General features: G+C 45.0%; 1 protein-coding gene across 2 annotated transcripts in view; it reads right to left on the bottom strand.

The window, feature by feature from the left end:
* Positions 1–19694, bottom strand: part of Slc25a25 (solute carrier family 25 member 25) — a 40426-nt gene extending 20732 nt beyond the window's left edge. The window contains exon 1 of one of the 2 annotated variants that reach the window (XM_042681101.1): positions 19376–19694. In XM_042681101.1, coding sequence (XP_042537035.1) covers positions 19376–19636 — 261 coding nt within the window. In that variant the 5' untranslated portion in view covers positions 19637–19694. The remainder of the gene's footprint in view (positions 1–19375) is intronic. The other variant, XM_042681102.1, reaches the window with a different exon arrangement.
* Positions 19695–20042: the final 348 nt, after the last annotated feature.

Raw genomic sequence — 20042 nt, 5'->3', positions numbered from 1 at the left:
TGAGTGCTGAATCCACTGGCTCACGGGTGTAGTAACTTTCTACTCTCAGCCAGGTGGATTCCAGGATGGTGGTCACCAAATTTAACAGGACCCAGAGTCTTTAAACCATTTAAGCCACACTAGCCCTGTTCCTTCTCCAGTTCTTAGTGGCAGAAAGCAGCAGCCACACCACCGCTACTTCTCCTGGGTCTCCCAGGAGACCAAGAGCCTGGGGGCAGGAATCACACCACAGATCTGGACTTCCACTCATAGGGCCCCAAAGCAAGCACAGATTTGCTGTAGATTACACTAGGCAAATGTAAAAAGGATTAACCCTTGTCATTTGTTTCTTAGTACCAGCAGACAGATGCAGAAACCAACTATGTCCATTCCGAAAAAAAATGACCCTTTGATCTCACAGTTCATGACTACTCTTGAAGGGGGGGCGGGGTGGGCTTTTTAATGGTTAATAGGAGATAAGTTTCCTGTGCTTTCCTATCTGAGCTGGCTTTGAACTGTGATCCTCTCAGATCTAAGCCTGAGTAACTAGATTTATGGATGTGAGCCACCAGGTTCTTTTAAAGATACAAGCACACACATACAACACAAAAGTTTAGTAAACTCTGTTGAGGAGAGTATTAGAGCACATATATCCTCTCTGAGGAGCAATTTAGTTCCAGCTGCCAACATTTCAAAAGCTCCAACCCTTTGACACAGCACTTCTGCTTTTAGGAACTTATCCTGTGGATACACTTGCACACATGGACCTTCTGCTGGCATATACACAGAAGGTGAGCCTTGTTTAGACTCTTAGGGAGTAGGTACCTAGATTATGGTGCATCCCTGGGCAAGGGTTAAAAGCACAAGGAGGCTCTCACAGCATGTATACTATTATGGGGTAGCAAAACAGCAAGGCCATTTCTAATCATAAAGACTACCTCTGAAAAGATCTATGTAGCTGAAGAGGGTTTGGGCTGGGAAGGCATTTGGAGATTTCAGGAAAGAAAGTCTGATGGGAGATTTGATTTCACTGAGTGATCTATCTTGTGAAACTGAATCATGAGCATGATCTAGGCATACATATAAACTTGTAAATAAATGAAAGGTTTATTTAAAGGGAAGACCTAAGACTAGAAAACTAGATAGCCAAGACAGAGCTGTCATGAAAATCTCAAGGATTCTACATCAGTTGCCTGGGTTGCTGGATGATCAGAATAAATTTATCTAGAAACAATTTTGCACATTAACTAAATGTATTGTCTTTGAAGTCAGACTCCATGTTCAGATCCTGGCCATCACTTAACCAAAGCTGTGAGATCTCAATTAAGTTACATTAGCTCTTAGTGATTCAGTAAGCACCAAGAGAGATTCACTTTTTTTTTTTTTTTGGGTCCGGTTGTGGGGCTTGAATTCTGGGCCTGGGCGTTGTCCCTCAGCTTTTCAGCTCAAGGCTAGTGCTCTACTACTTGAGCCACAGCGCCACTTCCGGCTTTTTTCTTTTTGCTTATGTGGTGCTGGGGAATCGAACCCAGGGCCTCAGGCATGCAAGACAAACGCTGTACCACTGAGATACCTTCCCAGCCCAGAGGTGTTGGGTATTTTGTGGGGCTTGAACTCTGGACCTAGGTGCTGTCCTTGAGCTCAAGGCAAGCACTCTATCACTTGAGCTGCAGCACCACTCCCAGAGGCAGGAAAGTCTTATCTCCAATAAACCACCAGAACACCAGAAGTGGCACTGTGGCTCAAGTGGTAGAGTGCTTGCATTGAGCTGAAGAGCTCAGGGACAGTGCCCAGGCCCAGAATTCAAGGCCTACAATCAACGAAAAACAAACAAACAAAAAACTCAGATCCCTACAAAGGAATGAAAACACTAGTATAGTTACTATGGATAAATAAAAAATGACTTTTTATCATGATTTAAACACCTCTAAAAGATAAGTGATTGAGGTACTGTTGAGAGTAGCTATCAGCAGGAGGGTGAAGGGTGAGAATAAGTTTCAAGTTATATACACTTATATGAAGTTATGAAAATAGCACAAAGAAACCTGTTGAAATTATTTTAAGAAGGGGAAGGGCCAGGCCCTGGTGGCTCATGCCTGTAATCCTAGCTATTCAGCAGGCTGAGATATGAGGATCGAGGTTCAAAGCCAGTCCAGGCAGTAAAGTCCTTGAGACCAGAAAACCAGAAGTAGCACTGTGGCTCAGGCAGTAGAGCACTTGCCTTGCCTTAGCTGAAGAGTGAAGGAATTCAAGCCCCACAATCGCCTAAATAAATAAATAAATAAATGTGGGGAGAGAGAAGGAGAAAATAGATTGATCAGGGGATGGAACTGATGAGTGCATTATTTGCAAGCATAGAAATGTCACAATGAGGCTAGGAAGGTGGCTCAGTGGTAGAATGCTTGTCTTGCATGCATGAGGCCCTGGGTTTGATTCCTCAGCACCACAGAAGCAGAAAAAGCCAGAAATAGTACTGTGGTTCAAGTGGTAGAGCGCTAGCCTTGAGCTGAGGGACAGTGCCCAGGCCCAGAGTTTAGGCCCCATGATTGACAAAATTAAAAAAAAAACAAAACAAAACTGTAAAATCCAGGTGGCTCACACCTGTAATCCTAGCTACCCAGAAGGCTGAGATCTTAGGATCCCCGGTTAAAAACCATCCAAGGCAAGAAAGTCCATGAAACTCATCTCCAATTAACCACAAAAAAGTCCAAAGTGGAACTATGACTCAAGTATTAGAGTACTAGCCTTGTGGGAAAAAGTGAGAAGAAATCCTAAGATAATGCCCAGCGCGTGCGTGTGCGCGCACGCACACACACACACACTATATTATATGCATATATGTAAATATTACAATGAAATTTCTTTGTACGATTAAAATATACTAATAATAAATTAAAAAAAACAAACATGTTTAAAGTGAAAAAAAAAAAAAAAGCCAGGCACCTATAATCCTAGTTACTCAGGTGGCTCAGATCTGAAGGTCCTGGTTCAAAGCCAGGCAAGGACAGGAAAGTTGGTGAGACTCTTATCTCCAATAAACTACTCAGAAAAAGCCAGAAGTGTGGTAGAGTGCTAGCCTTGAGCACAGAGAGGCTCAGAGACAGCACCAGGCCCAGAGTTCAAGCCCTAGGACTGGCTTGAGAATTCGAAGTTAGAAGCCATCCCAGGAAGACAAATTCCTAAGACTCTTATCTCTCTAATCAACTCCCCCCCTAAAAAGCCATAAATGGAGGTGTGGCTTAAGTACTAAGACACACAAGGCTCACCAATCAATGGATTTAACTCAAAAGGATGGTCTTTAACTATATTGAAAATGAATTAGAAAGCAAAGACAAAATGATACCTGGAAAATACCCAAGAATTTGGAAACTGGCAGGATTATAAGTAATTCATGTGGCAAGAAATTAAAAGGGAAATTGGAAAGTACAGTGAGTGGTCTAAAGTCCAATCTTCAGAGATGTGTGAGATGAGGTCAAAGCAATCCTTAGAAGGAAATAACTAGACTAGAAAAGGAGGGTCTAAGATCAGTGACTTCTGCTTCTACCTTATGAAATCAGGAAAGAACAAATTAAACTCAAAGCAGAAGGAAGAAACCATACCTTAATTATTCTAAAATCTCCCTTGACCAGCACCTAAAACCATAATGTACAGAAATGTGTTTCATGCCAGTATTTTTATATTAAAACACTGTCAAGCCCATGGCTCACCTGTAATCCTAGCTACTCAGGAGGCTGAGATCTAAGGATTGCGGTTCAAAGCCAGCCTGGGCAGGAAAGTCCATGAGACTCTTATCTCCAATAAACCTCCAGAAAACTGGAAGTGGCGCTGTGGCTCAAGTAGTAGAGTGCTAGCCTTGAGCTGAAGAGCTCAGGGACAGTGCCCAGGCCCAGAGTTCAAACCCCAAGACCAACAACAACAACAAAAATGAAAATAGTGTTGTGGCACAAGAAGTAGAGTACTAGCCTTGAGCACAAAAAGGCTCAGGGACAGTGCCCAGGCCCCTTGAGTTCAAGCCCTACAACAGACCAAAAGAAAAAAAAAAAAAAAAAGAACTACAAAACACTTTCAACTTGTTACAGCACATTATCTTTTTCTTTTCTTATCTTTTTTCTACAGAATAGCCCAAGCTGGTGGCATCTAGTAGATCATTAATTTATTTTGGATACAAGTCAATCACTATAATACTACAACTCTAATGACATTTCTTGGGTGTAAAGGGATCACTCACATCCAGGAGCAGGATGGTAAGTGGAACCTTCCTATATCTGTAGCTCAGACACATCAGCAGAACTGTGCTTAAGATGAGGTAATCATCTGCAAAAGTAATCCCCTCCTGGGCTGGGAGTATGCCTTAGTGGTAGAGTGCTTGCCTAGCCTGCATGAAACCCTGGCTTCGATTCCCCAGTACCTCATAAACAGAAAAAGCTGGAAGTGGTTCAAGTAGTAGAGTGCTAGCCTTGAGCAAACAAAGCTCAGGGACAGCATCCAGGCCCTGAGTTCAAGCCCTAGGACTAGCTAAAAAAAGTAAAAATAAAGTAACCTACTCCTAAGAATCTAGAAAACTGACCTAAAAGATTGTAAGTATGTCACCAGTCCAGGAATCTACAGAGAAAAAAGGTTTGAATGGAATGAATCTGCAGTGGGAACCAAATGACTTATCCCAATCACCGGGGAATAAAATCTCCAGGGCACCCACAGGACAAGCCAGAGGTCAGAGGGAGTGCCTGGCTCCCTCACCAACATCCAGGGCCACCATCATCTTCTACCTGTTCAGTTACCTATCATTAACATTCAGGATACCTACTGACAGAGAAGACTAGTAACACTTTTAAACTGAAAGGCGAAGTCAGACTTTGATAAAAAGCTAGGCTGAGGAGCTGGCTCAGGGGTAGAGTACTTGCCTCACATGCATAAGACCCTGGGTTCGATTCCTCAGCACCACATAAACAGAAAAAGCCGGAAGTGGCGCTGTGGCTCAAGTGGTAGAGCGCTCGCCTTGAGCTGAAGAGCTGAGGGAGAGCCCCCAGGCCCAGAGTTCAAGCCCCACAACTGACAAAAAAAGACACCCCCCCCCCCCAAAAAAAAAAAAAAAAGCTGAGCACCGGTGGCTCTCTCCTGTAATCCTAGCTACTCAGGAGGCTGAGATCTGAGGATCATGGTTCAAAGCCAGCAGGGGCAGGAAAGTCCATGAGACTTTTATCTCTAATAAACCACTAGAAAACCAGAAGTGGTGCTGTGGCTCAAGTAGTAGAGCACTCACCTTGAGCTGAAGAGCTGAGGAACAGCGCCCAGGCCCAGAGTTCAAGCCCCTACAACCGACAAAAAAAAAAAAGAAAGAAAAAGGAAAGAAGACTAGGCTGATTTAATAATGAGGACTGGGTAGGCCCACGAGGTTCCAGGGAGAATCTTGTCCATCAACTGAGTCAAGCTTGCAATTCTAAATTTTGACCAAAACTAACAAACAAGTATTTAAGGTAGTTGCATAAAATGTGCAAGGAGATAAACAGTGTTTTTTTTTGTTTTTTGTTTTGTAAGCCTTTGGGGGTGGTAAAAGGAGTTCGAAGAATCTCTTATAAATTGAGATATGGTTTCAATGAGCAATTTCAGTCACTGCTGTAGCAGGTTAAGTACCAGACTACAGACATCAATCAACTGACTAAGGAGCCAGAGTTTCGTTTCAAAGTGTAGGGAAAGGCTAGTAAACTCCTCCTGCCCTAGACTCATGCCTCAATTAAAGAATGGAGAGGAGCCAGGCACTGGCCCCAGAGCATAGACAAAGCTAAGGATTGAACACAGAACTGAAAAAGATGAGCTCCCTTAATCTGCAACCATGTTAGGAAGTAGATGCAAAGAAAGCCTGGTTTAGGCAAAAACTCTAGCAACTATGGGAGAGAATGGGAAATCTATAAAACAGTCTCGTAAAAGGCTTCTACCTACTAGAGAGAAACGGGAAAACATACAACAGTGGGACCCATCAGCTACACTGGACATTGATCAAAACGAACCAAGCAACTCAATGGCAGCGATGGGAGGGAGGGAATGAGTGGGAAAGACGGAACAGCTGACATTATGCAAAAAGAAAAGAATGCACGTATTACCCAATGTGGAAGAAATAACTGTATAGTCAAAGTTCATAGAACTCATAAACTTTATCGACCACGATAGACAATTTGCCCCATGAAGGTTAGAATGGTTTTGTGACTTTAAGCATCACTATCGTACAGTACTGTGAAAGTTGTAAAATTATATAATCACTTAATCACAATAAAAAATTTGCAAAAAAAAAAGGTTTCTGCCTGGTGAAAAGCTAGTCCCCAAGTTCAAGGTGAATGCCTTTTAACAAAGATGTCTTTTTCTCTTCTCTTTAAGAACGTTAAAGGGCAAAGGGTATGGCTCAAGTGGTAAAGCACTGTCCTAGCAAGCTCCAGGCACTGAGTTCAACCCAGTACCCTTTTCTGCTCAAGAATGTTAGAACTGGGCTGGGAAGATGGCTCAGTGGTAGAGCGCTTGCCTTGCATGCATGAGGCCCTGGGTTCGATTCCTCAGCACCACATAAGCAAAAAGAAAAAAGCCGGAAGTGGTGCTGTGGCTCAGGTGGTAGAGCACTAGCCTTGAGCTGAAGAGCTGAGGGACAGCGCCCAGGCCAGAGTTCAGGCCCCACGACCGGACCCAAAAAAAAAAAAAAGAATGTTAGAACTATACAAAATGAACTTCATCTTGAATGTACAGTACTGAAGTCTGAATTCAGAATCTCCCACTGGCTAGTCAGGTGTTCTATTTCTTGGCCATACCTCAGCCCTCTGATAGGTTGGTTATTTCTGAGGTAGGGTCTCACTTCATGCTGGGGCTTGCTCCTCGACCTTGATCTTACTATTTTAGGCTACCTCTCTAACTTACCAAGACAGACTTTCCTGACCAGGCTGACCTTGAAATGATAACCTTCCAAACTCAGCCTCTCAAATAGCTTGGATTAAAAGCATAGACCATGGGCATATATCTTTGAGATACAAGACAAAGCTCTCCAGGAGCAGAAGTCTGCTTAGAAACATGGCATATTTTCTCCTTCTGCGCTTACAAGAGTGTGATTCTCCTTCAGATTAGCTATGCGCCCAGTGTAAGGAGGTGAGGGAGGATATGCAGTCAGTTAAAATGATCAAAAACTACTCAAGCAATCTAATATCAATGAGTCAATGTACCTTTACTTAAAAAAGGCAAACTATAGCTGGGCACCAGTCGTTCACACCTGTAATCCTAGCTACTCATGAGGCTGAGATCTAAGGATAGAGGTTGAAAGCCAGCCTGGGCAGAAAAGTCTGTAGACTCTTCTACCCAATAAACTACTAAAAAAGCCAGAAAAAAAAAAAAAAAAGCGGGGTGGAGGGGAAAAGGAGGGGGGAGAAGTAACACTTAACTTTTCCAGCGTCTGAACACTGACTTCAGGATTAAAAACTGAGGCAGAAAGATAACTTGATCCCAGGAATTCCAGAGACCCCCACCTCTAAAAACAAAAGCGAGATTGGGAGCCAGGCACCTGTGGCTCACGCCTGTAATCTTACTCAGGAGGCTTAGATCTGAGGATCACGGTTCAAAGCCAGTCCAGGCAGGAAAGTCCATGAGATTTTTATCTCCACCAGAAAACTGGAAGTGGTGCTGTGGCTCAAGTGGTAGAGCTAGCCTTGAGCTGAAGAGCTGAGGGACAGCGCCCAGGCCCAGAGTTTAAGCCCCACAACCAACAGAAAAAAAAAAAAAAAGGAGACTGGGTCTGGGAATGTAGCTTAGTGGTAGAGTGCCTAGCATGCAGGAAGCCTTGGTTCGATTCTTCAGTACTACAAAACAGAAAAAGCTGGAAGTGGCACTGTGGCTCAAGTGGTAGAGTGTTAGTTTTGAACAAAAGAAACTTAAGGACAGTGCTCAGGCCCTAAATTCAAGCTCCAGGACTAGCCAAAAAAAAAAAAAGGGGGGGGGGGGGAGATTAGCTGAATTATGCTCTCCATTGCATGAAACTGTAGGGTCCAAAGAAAGGAGGAACCCACCCAGCAGCTGCCTTTAACAGACAGGTATCACAGTTTCTCAGAGCACTACAGCTTTTGTGAGAATTCTAAGAATTACTGACTGAAAGCAAACTAGCTCTTAGATACAATTCAGAAAAGAAATTTAACTTACATAATTAACTATGCCTCCCTGATGTTATCTTTCCTTCTTCTACAGGTTAGAGAGGGAGAGGCTATAGGCAACAAAAGAACATCAATCTTTTTTTTTTTTTTTTTTTGTCAGTTGTGGGGCCTGAACTCTGGGCCTGGGTGCTGTCCCTCAGCTCTTCAGCTCAAGGCTAGCGCTCACCACTTGAGCCACAGCTCCACTACTGGCTTTTTCTGCTTATGTGGTGCTGAGGAATCGAACCCAGGACCTCATGCATGCAAGGCAAGCACTCTACCACTGAGCCACCTTCCCAGCCCAAGAACATGAATCTAATGTGAATGAAAAGTGAAAAACGTCACCAGTGTCTCAATGCATCTGAAGTGCTAGAAGTTCCCCTATGGTGCCTTTGTAGGACTCTGGGCAAGTCAACCTCTGGTGTGCAAAATGTGGAGACAGAGCCAAGGGGTTTGAGTCCTAGCATCCTCTGGGCTCAAACACAATCTTAAGGCATTTACTAGCTGAGTGTGGTGACATATACCTGTAATCCTAGCACTTGGGAGGAAGAGGCAGGAGAATGGAGAGTTGGAGGCCAATCTGGGCTACAAAACAAGACATTATCTCAAAAAATAAATAAGTTGATGACATGCTGAGTTGAAACTCCTTTGTACAACTTAAAGATAAAAGAAAACTAAAATTAGCTGGACACCCAGATGTTCTACAATAGATGAGCAGATCAAAAAAAATGTGGAACTTATACACAATGGAATTTCACAGTCATTAGAAATTATGTCATTTGCAGGAAAACAGACAGACCTAGAATAAACCATGTGAAGTGAGGTAAGCCCAGCTCAAAGAGAACAATGGTACATGTTTTCTCTTATATGTGGAAGCTAGATCTAAAGTACATGGGACATGATATATTATACAGGACTCTAGGCACTCGAACAGTGAAACTAGAAGAGGATACTTTTAGGGGAAGAACATAAAATGTAAGGCCTTTGTGATCACATAAAATAACATTTATCAAAATGAACTCCAGGAAATGGAAACAGGAAGGTTTTTTTTTTCTTTTTGTCTTGTTTTTTTTTCAATTATCTGTCTTGAAGCAGGGTAAGAAGGTGCACAGAAATATGGAGGGACAAAGGGTGAACAAATGCAGCAGTGGTACTGGTAGACACTATGTTAAAAATGAACTATACAACTCAAGGGCGAGGATAGAAGGGAAAAACTGGAAGAGTGTGAAGGAAGGGATGATATTATCTAAAAAAGAAATGTATTCGGCTAGGTGCTAGAGGCTCACACCTGTAATCCTAGCTACTCAAGAGGCTGAGATCTGAGGATCACGGGTTCAAAGCTAGCTTGGGCAGGAAAGTCCATGAGACTGTCTCTCTTTTTTTTTTTTTTTGGGGGGGGGGGTTGGTTGTGGGGCTTGGAACTCTGGGCCCTAAGCTCTTCAGCTCAAGGCTAGCACTTTACCACTTGAGCCACAGCACCACTTCCAGTTTTCTGGTGGTTTTATTGGAGATAAGAGTCTCACAGACTTTCTTGCCTGGGTTGGCTTTGAACCGTGATCCTCAGATCTCAGCCTCCTCAGTAGCTAGGATTACAGGACTGAGCCACTGACACCCAGCCTGTGAGACTCTTATCTCCAATAAAACACCAGAAAACTGGAAGTGGCATTGTGGCTCAAATGGTAGAGCACTACCCTTTGAGCAGAAAAGGCCAAGCAAGAGGTCTTGGAGAGTTCAAGTCCTAGTATTAACACACACATTTATCTATATAAAACTTGGGCTGGAGTCATAGCTCAGCAATACAACACCTGCCTAGCATGGGTGAAGCTCTAATTTCAAACTCTGGTAATATTTCATAAATAAGTGAAGGAATAAATAAGCAAAAACCATCAGAAAAGACTGGGCATGTAGGGATGAACGAAAGACTGATAGGCTGGTTACGGTGGACATGGTAGCCATTTCTTTTTTCTTTTTTTTGGTCGGTCGTGGGGCTTGAACTCTGGGCGTGGGCGCTGTCCCTCAGCTCTTCAGCTCAAGGCAAGCGCTCTACCACTTGAGCTACAGCGCCACTTCCGGTTTTCTGGTGGTTTATTGGAGATAGGAGTCTCACGGTCTCTCCTGCCCGGGCTGGCTTTAAACCGAGATCCTCAGATCTCAGCCTCCTGAGTAGCTAGGATTACAGGCGTGAGCCACCAGCGCCCGGCCATGGTAGCCATTTCTAACCAACAGATTAGTGTCACAGATGAGAGTTTAAGTTTGCTCTGCATCTTGTTGACCTCTTAGGCTGAGGTAGCTCAGTAGATAAACACTTGGCTGGTATTTTAATATGTTTAGAATTTTCTCACACAGACAGATATGGTGTGTGTGTGTAGAGGGGCCATGGGTAGGGGTGTGTGTGCGTGTGCGTGTGTAGGCAGCAGGAACAGGGACAGTGCTACCCCGCTCTGTGTGTGTGTGTGTGTGTGTGTGTGTGTGTGTGTGTGTGTGTGTGTGTGTGTGTGTGTGTGTGTGTGTGTGTGTGTGTGTGTGTGTGTGTGTGTGTGTGTGTGTGTGTGTGTGTGTGTGTAGGCAGCAGGAACAGGGACAGTGCTACCCCGCTTCCCCACTGAGATGAGCTCTGACACACTTCCTGCTTCCTGGAAAGCCAGCCATGAATATATAGGCTGCAGACAAGCTCTTTGTGGCCTATGTTTGCTGTTCATTTGCTTTAAAGGCTAATACATCTTTAAGATGACATCTTTTAGCCAGGTGCCAGTAGCTCACATCTGTAATCCTAGCTACTCAGGAGGCTGAGATCTGAGGATTGCAGTTCAAAGCCATCCGGGGCAGGAAAGTCCATGAGACTCTTATCTCCAATAAATCACCAGAAAGCTGGAAGTGGCGCTGTGGCTCCAGTGGTAGAGCGCTCTCCTTGAGCTGAAGAGCTGAGGGACAGCGCCCAGGCCCAGAGTTCAGGCCCCATGACCAAAAAAAAAAAAAAAGACATCTTTTTAGGTGCTGTGTTGGGTCTTCTATTCTGTATTTTGGAACAAGGTTTGCATGCTTTGAGTCACTGCTTCCTGAGGACCATCAGGGGCCCTAAAAGGCTAAGATGGATTATGCACAGACATGCCCATGTCAAACTGAAAATAAACTTAAAAATGTTTTATGACAGGGTCTCACTGTATAGCCTAGGTTGGCTTAGTTAGAACTTGCTACATAGCCTAGACTGGCCTTAAACTCAAAAATCCTCCTGCCTTCACTTTCTCAGTATCAGCATAGAAAAAAGAATTAATATAATAAAAGAAAGCACATTCAGCCTTGGTATCACCATCGCCATGATCAACCTGAAGACATTTTCATCATCTCAGAAGCGCCATGGCCCTTCCTTGTCACATTATTACATTTCATATCTCTCCAGACACCTCCTCCCTGCCCAGGCCCAGTCTCCCATGGTTAACAATCCCAGCAAAGTCTGTATGACCAACTCCAAGAGTACACTGCCTGGATCAGGAAGCCATAAAAGTTATACCTGGTTTATCACCTGAGGTGATAAACACCTGTTTTAGCAGTAGTGGAGATGATAGGAAGATACGACAGCAGGTTTTAAATATTCTTAAAGGGCTCTAAATAATTTTTTGTTGACCCTCTGTTCATAAGCAGCAGGTATAAGAAGACCGCGTTCAGAGAACAAAGAACTAGCAGGACCCAGGTTATATCCATGTGGAATGTACTGGAGCACCACCTCTGAAGAATGTTATCTTTCAGGGAAGGCTCCCACACTGGATGGGAGGCTGGCCAGTGATCAGATGACTGGTGGTTAATCCCCTGGTTGTTTTTTTTTTTTTGTCCTGATACTAGAGCTTAAAAACTCAGGGTCTGGGCACTGTCCCTTAGTTTCTGCTCAAGTCTGGTGCTCTACCACTTGGGCTACAGCACCACTTTTGTGTTCTTGATGGTTAATTGGAGATGAGTCTTTTTTTTGGGGGGTCTGGTTGTGGGGCCTGAACTCTGGGCCTGGGTGCTGTCCCTCAACTCTTCAGCTCAAGGCTAGCTCTCTACCACTTGAACCACAGCACCACTTCCGGCTTTTTTCTTTTTGCTTATGTGGTGCTGGGGAATCGAACCCAGGGCCTCATGCATTGCAAGGCAAGCGCTCTACCACTGAGCCACCTTCCCAGCCCTGGAGATGAGTCTTAAAGACTCCCCCTACCCCCAGGTTGTCTTGGAATCAGGATCCTCAGATCTCAGCCTCGTGTGTTGCCAGGATTATAGGCATGAGGCACCAGCACCTGGCAATCTGGTTCTATCTTGAGGAAATAGTTTAAAATAGTCTGTGAAGACCTAGTGTAATGAGACTAGTATTAATACAGTTTTGTGGGTTGATTTCATCCCACAGCTGTATATAGCTGGACTAGAAATTAGTATCAGCAAAATATTGGCTTGCTTCATTCCTCTGTGGTTTCTGTGAGACTTCAACTATCCACTCTCTGAACATGAAAGGCCTTAATAAGACTGAAGCTCTAGATCACATGACTCTGGTACATTCCTATTTTTCCATCTGAGGAACCAGGGTATCTGACTATTTTTTTTTATTTCTTTTGTGTTATTGGTGGTATTAGTTTCAATGCAGGGCCTTGTACTGCTAGGCAGATGTTCTACCAAGTGAGCCACACATCCAGCCCTTTTTTTGCTTTTGTTGTTATATTTTCTCACTTTTTTGCCTGGGCCTGCCTGAACTAGGATCCTATTATTCATTTTTCCCTCCCAGCTAGGACAACAGATGTATTTCGTATTTAACCATGCTCAACTTTTCTTTTTTTTTTAAGTTGGCTGAGATGAGATCCCTAAAACTTTTTATTTTCTTCTCCTCAAGTGAGCCTTGGAATCTTGACCCTGCTCACTGCCTCCTGAGTAACTAGGGATTACATGTGTAAGCCACTGCCCACAACTTCAACTCATTTTTTTTTTTTTCCTTTTGGAGACAGGGTCTTGCTGTGTAGCCAGGCTGGCTTCGAATTGGCACTCCTCATATCTCAGTTTCCCAAGTATAGGATTATAAGCAGGCCTTTAAATATGAACTCATTTAAAAAATTGTCTTGGAGCCTGGTACTCGTGGCTTACATCTGTAATCCTAGCTACTCAAGAGGCTAAGATCTGAGGGTCCCAGTTTGAAGCCACCCCAGGCAGGAAAAGTCTGTGAGACTGTTATCTCCAATTAGCCAGCAAAAATCTGGAAGTGATGCTGTGGCTCAAGTGGTAGAGTGCTAGCAGAGAAATCCAAACCAAAGCATGAAGTCCTGAGCTCAAAATCCAGTACTTGCACAAAATAAAAAAATATTATCTTATAGTTGGCTCCACTGATCATGACTTTGAGCCAGGGATCAACACCATAAGATCAAGTTAATAAATTAGCTCAATCCAGTGTGCAAATAGTGGTACTTTTCCTAATAGGCCATTGTTTTATTGCACTTGATGCTCACCCCCCCTTCTATGATTGATCCTTCTATGGACCATCTTATCTACTCTGCCTGTCTGGTTAAACAATGCCAACTGGACATTAATGATCTTCCATCCAAACATTTCAAGTCCACAGGGATTGCCTCATGTGAGTACTGCTCAGGTCAAGGACAAAAAGAAAAAGGGCAGGGTAGGTTTCTCATTTCTTGCTAGGGGAAGTGAAAGGCTGGAGAATCTTGAAATCTGTAATTCATAAACAAAACGTGAGGCTGAGAAGGTGGCTCAGTGGTAGTGTACTTGCCTAGCATGCATGAAGCCCTAGGTTCGATTCCTCAGTACCACATACACAGAAAAAGCTGGAAGTGGCGCTGTGGCTCAAGTGGTAGAGCGCTAGCCTTGAGCAAAAGAAGCTTAGGGACAGCATTCAAGCCCTGAGTTCAAGCTCTATGGTAGAGTACCTGCCTAGCTTCCTTTTTACATCCCTCAGAAATGATTCTTAGACTAAAAATTAGAGGAGATGCCATCAGTTCTAGTCCCTATTCTGGTCTTGTTCTCTAATTCCCAAATGACTATTCTTTGTAGAGTGCTTAGTCCTAAGGCTTGAACTCAAAGCTTTGGGCTTTCACTTGGCTTTTTCAGCTCAAGGTTGGTGTTCTATCACTTGAGCCACACCTCTAATTCCAGCTTTTTGGTGGTTAATTGGAGACAAGAGTCTCAAGGATTTGTCCATGTGGTCTAGCTTTGAACTGGGATCCTCAGCCTCCTGGGTAGCTAGAATTACAAGTATTAGCCACCAGTGTCTGGCTCTGAAGTGATTTTGAGGTTATTTCATTTTTTTCTTTTGAGAAAGCCCAAGCTGGTATTGAACTCAAGTGATCCTCCTGCCTCAAACCCCCTAAAACAGCTGGGACTATAAACATGCACCCCTATTTGCAGTATCACTATCCTTCTGAATGACTGTTTTGTCCCTTATAAAACAGTATAAAAGGTGTGTGTGGGGGGGGGAAATGGGAAGGGATGGGAAGGGGAAACAAAGGAGGAGGCAACAATGCTTGATAAGAAATGTACTCATAAAAAAAAAAAAGAAATGTACTCATTACCTTGCCCATGTAATTGTAACCCCTCTGTACAGTACTTTCACAATAAAAATAAATAAAACAGTATAAAATCATCTTACGATCTTATCGTAGAGCTCCAACTAGACACCAGCTGAGCCCACAAGCCTCAGCTAGACAGAAAAGTGTTTACAGGTAACACAGCTTGCTTTCTTCCTCTAATTGGCTACTCGAGTTCTAACCTATGTTTTAAATTTGTTTTAAGACAAAGATTTTGTTTGGTCACATGAAAATACCTGAAATAGTCCATGCTATAATTACCTCCGGCTGAGTCTCATCTCCCAAAATCATTACAGTTGTCATCATCTTTTTTTTCTTTAAGAAACCTTTCCCATCTTTTGTCCCAGGACAGGCTTCTTGCTCTCATGGGCTTTTACAAAGAACATTTCCCAGCAGCTCCTGATGGCTTATGCCTATAATCCCATGTAGCATATAACTCTTGTCTGAAAGAAAAACAAAAACTAAAAACTAGAAGCAAAAAGGACTGGGGTGTAGCTCAAGTGTCAGAGCACTTGTAGGAGGCTTTGAGTTCAGTTCCCAGTGTGTGTGTGTGTGGGGGGGTGGCAGAAGGAGGCAAGAAAGAGCAAAAAAAGAAAAAAAAAATCTTCCTTGGCTAGCTGCCCAGGTTCTCTGCCCATTTCCATTTTAAGTATTTTTTCCCCCTCTTCCCAGATCTGTTCTAAAACAAAAGCAGATGGCAAAACCTGCTGGTTTATTTTTTTAAAAGAAAACTTGACCCCAGGCTGCTCTAAGCTAACAAGAGGCTATGGAGTCACACGGTCTGGGCTCACCCACCAACAAACACTCAGTCGCTGACTCCTGCGCAAACCTACATCTCAGATGGTTTCATAGAGGTCACAGGATGCAGCTTCCAACATGTTATATGTTTTTGCAATGTCTATTCTTGGGCAGACACCCATTTTTAACCAATAGGCCCCTAAGTTCTCTTTCAGTTCCTGCCAGTTCTGCACAACTATAGCAAGCTAATACTAATGATAGCTCAACAGGAAGTGGTATGTGCGTGCATAAGATTGGGCTGTCTTCCTGGTGGCTAGGTATTTATATTTGCAAAACACAAAGGGGGCGGGGTCTAGCTGCACAAGCTGGCCTTGAACTTGCTACACATGTTTGAGGCTGGATTCAAACTCTTTAAAGCTCCCAAGCCTGCCTCCCATGAGAGGATTACAAAGAACAACCCCCAATGCTAGGGTAGATTTTTCTTTCTGAAAGCATTCTCTACAGTTGTAAATTGTGCTCCTTTGAAGGTAATAAACTAATGAGTCATTTCTAATCTTTTCAAAGCTGTATAACAATTTAACTTGCTCAAAAGCTCAAAGAGAGGTAGAAATAGAGTTCATATTAGACCCATCCCTCAAAGGAAGAAAGAACTGTTTCAGGAAGTGGAGCTGGGGCCTAAGTGGTAAGAGTGCCAGCCTTGAGGGAAAAAGCTAAGGGATAGTGCTCAGGCCCTGAATTCAAGCCCCAGGAACAGCGCGCACACACACAGGCACACAGAGGCGCGCGCGCGCGCACACACACACACACACACACACACACACACACACAAAATTGTTTCATATCATAGAATTTAGGACAGTCACAGAGCCAAGGATTTTGAAGCCAAAGTGGCTTCAAAGGATGAGGCTCCTTTTGGTAAGTCAAAAAGGTTTTCTTTTAGGTCTGGAAGAATGATTACTTTCTCCTTGTTTGCCCTTAGGCAAATTCACTGCAACAACAACAACAAAAGATCAGAATCAATATCAGATGTGCCATGAATTTCTAGAACATCCTGACTCTTGTTGAGGCCCAAACTTGGTGTAAACCTTGAATTCACTCATGGAGACAGATGTCTTCAACGTGCCTGAGGAGTATTCCAAGTAAACAGGTCGCTTAGAGGAGTAAAAAGATTCAGCTGGGCTCAGGCCTCCCTGAACCCTAAAACACAGATCCTTGAATTTATCCTATATTTTCAATTGATTTATTCATTAGATATCTATGGGAAAATCTCCAACTTACAATACTATTCTGGGTAAAACTGATTTTTTTTTTTTTTTGGCCAGTTCTGGGGTTTGAACTCAGAGCCTGGGCACTGTCCCTGAGCTTCTTTTTGCTCAAGGCTAGCGTTCTACCACTAGAGCCACAGTGCCTCTTCCAGTCTTTTCTGTTTATGTGGTACTGAGGAATTGAACCCAGGGCTTCATACATGCTAAGCAAGCACTCTACCTTTAAGCCACCTTCCCAGCCCATGACTCATTGGGTTATTATTTTTTTTTTTTTTGTCGGCCGTGGGGCTTGAACTCTGGGCCTGGGCGCTGTCCCTCAGCTCTTCAGCTCAAGGCGAGTGCTCTACCACTTGAGATACAGCACCACTTCCGGTTTTCTGGTGGTTTATTGGAGATAGGAGTCTCACGGTCTCTCCTGCCCGGGCTGGCTTTGAACCGCGATCCTCAGATCTCAGCCTCTTGAGTAGCTAGGATTACAGGCATGAGCCACCAGAGCCTGGCAATGGGTTATTTTATTTTTTTAAGCTCACATCTGTGATCCTAGAACTAGGAATCAGGACTAAGGTTGAAACTACAGTATTCTAAATTCAAGGATGGCCAGGGCTACACAGCAAGATGCTACCTAAAAGTCATATTATAATACATGTAGGACTTTTAGTGTTTTTGTGTGTGTATGCCATTACTGAGGTTTGAACTCGCGATCAGGATCCTCCCTTAGCTCTTTCCACTGAAGCTCCACCTCTGAGGCACACATCCACTTCTGGTTTTTTGGTAGTTAATTGGAGATAAAAGATACACTAGACTTTTCTGCCTAGATTGGCTTTGAACTGCAATCCTCAGACGTCAGCCTCCTGAGTAGCTAGGATTACAGGTGTGGGCTAGAATTATACTTTTACTTGTCTCTAGGAATAAGGGAGTGGGGATCTTGGCTTAAGCCTCTTGGACTGAGCTGAGTGTCAGTGGCTCACACCTGTAATCCTAGCTACTCAGAGGGCTGAGATCTGAGGATCCCAGTTCAAAGCCAGACTGGGCAGGAAAGTCCATCTCCAATAAACCACCAGCAAATAGTAATTGATGCTATGGCTCCAGTGGTAGAGCGCTCGCCTTGAGCTGAAGAGCTGAGGGACAGTGCCCAGGCCCACAGTTCAAACCCCGTAACCAAAAATATAAAAAAAAAAAGCAAAAAACCTCTTGGATTTAACACAGTGATTGTGTGTTGCACAATGTCATCCTTGGTCTTTCAAGACTGATCCTAAGTAGGTTAAATACCTTAGATGCAGATCCAAGATTATTTTGGACATAACAGTACGTATGCTGACCTGACCAATGAATTTGTAAAATGTTAGTCAAATTCACTGGCACCTTGTCAGATTTTCTTCATACTTGGCTTTGAGATTCACTGTTGCATGCACAAATGAGCCAAACTAACTTTGCAAAGAAACAGATTGCTAGGTAAAAGTAGTCAGTAGTCTAACTCCAGTTTGTAAATCAGGATAACAAACAAAATACTTGAGAAAGGGCAGCAACAAGCATGAAGTAAAAAACAAAACACCATGAGAGACAGAAGGGGGGGGGGGGGGGAAGACATTGTTCCTAGCTTCTTACAAAAGGACAGCACTTCTTTTTCTGGCAGGCCCAAAGGTGGTAATTTGTCTGACTTCATTCCCTCCCAAGTTGATCAAATGACCATTCCAGGACAAGAACAACAAACCAAAGGAGCCTGGCTCCATCCAGTAATTCTAACTACTCAGTTGGCTGAGATCTGAGGATCACAATTCAAAGCCAATCAAGGCAGGAAAGCCCTTTAGACTTATCTCCAATTAAACAACAATAAACCTGAAGTGGAGCTATGAGGAGCTATGACTCAAGTGATAGAAAGCTAGCCTTGAGCAAAAACAATAAATAAAACTAAGAACAGTGTCCAAGCCTAGTTCAAGCCCCAATACCTGTGCCCAGACCCAGACCCATACCCACACGCACAAGAGAACAACTATCTCCCTTACCCCAGATTCTTCCACTCCATCTACACTCTAACCTTGCAAGAGATCACGACTCCAAGTTTTGGATAAGCCTCAGGGCTGGGCCTAAGCCATGAGACCTGTCAGTCCTCACCACCCACATCCACACAAATCTGCCTGAAACACCAGTTCCTATTTTTTTTTTCCCCCAACACCCACATGCTTCTGAGAGGAACCAGATCAGGACCCAGGGTGGCATGGAAACAAGAGGAAAGAAAAAGGAGGGGGGGGGAGGAGGAGAGGTGCTGCTGAAGATGGGCAGATGAACCTGACTAGGGGATTGGGTATCAAGCCTGGCCTTGAGGTTACCCTCCTGAGACTTGGCCTTCCTGGGAGAAAGCTCAAGCAGAAAGAGGCTTTTCGCCCATGGACAGGCCCGAGGGGGTGTCCATCTGTACCCACGACCATTCTCTCCCCGGCCAAAGCATCCACTAAGAAGCCCCACTTTCAACGAGGTATATACCAGGTGGCCATCTGTCATCCGAGGTCACTCTCCGTGAACACCAGGGGTCCAGCCCAGCCTCAGGGGCCGTCCACCCAGACCTGCCGAGCTCTGAGTGCCTGCCAGCTCGATCGATCAATCGGCCAGGCCATCGGGACCTGTTCCCCGGCAGCCGGGGCCCGTCCCCCCGTCTCCCTCCCCGCCCGCGCGGATGCCGCGCGCTGCTTACCCGGAGCTCGACCTCGGTGCGGTGCAGTCCCAGGCGCCGCAACCCCACGGCCAGGTCGTTGACACACAAGCCGCCGTCGCGGTTGACGTCGAGCGTCTGGAAGAGGCTCCACAGGCGCAGCCGGTGATCCGGGCCCCCGCAGACGGCGCCGCCGCACGGGTCCCCTATGGACGCCGGCGACGAGGCGGGCGACGAGGCGGCGGCGGCGGTGGCGTCCGGCGGCGGGGAGGCCACGCAGCGGCACAACACACTGCTCACCATCGGGCGCGAGACAGGGGCGCCGGGCGCGGGACGGGGGCGGGGGCCGGCGGGGACTGCGTGGAAACACGCCGGGTTCTCTACGACTGCTAGCGCGGGCTCCGAGAAGCCGGCAAGCTGGCGGGAGGGGCCACTTCCGGGAACTCCGCCCCCCCGCGCGCCGCCTCACTGGCCACTCCTCCAGGCCGGCAGCCGACCAGTCACGAGTCAGAACGAAGCCCTCTCTGGGGGGCGGGGCCTGTCCAAGGCCTACCCTGTTCAATGGGGAGGGCGGGGCCATCTCCGCTCAAGCAGGGGGCTGATTCAAACCAAGGAAGGTGGCGATTGGCTGAACCAGGCGGGAGGCGGGGATTCACACAGCTACGGGCCGAAATCCTATGTAATTGGCAGGCTGGAGGCTCTGTATCCA

This window comes from Dipodomys spectabilis, unplaced genomic scaffold (genome assembly GCF_019054845.1).
Source record: "Dipodomys spectabilis isolate Male_0828 unplaced genomic scaffold, ASM1905484v1 ptg000067l, whole genome shotgun sequence".
Taxonomy (NCBI): domain Eukaryota; kingdom Metazoa; phylum Chordata; class Mammalia; order Rodentia; family Heteromyidae; genus Dipodomys; species Dipodomys spectabilis.
This window is presented reverse-complemented; position numbering and strand designations above follow the sequence as displayed.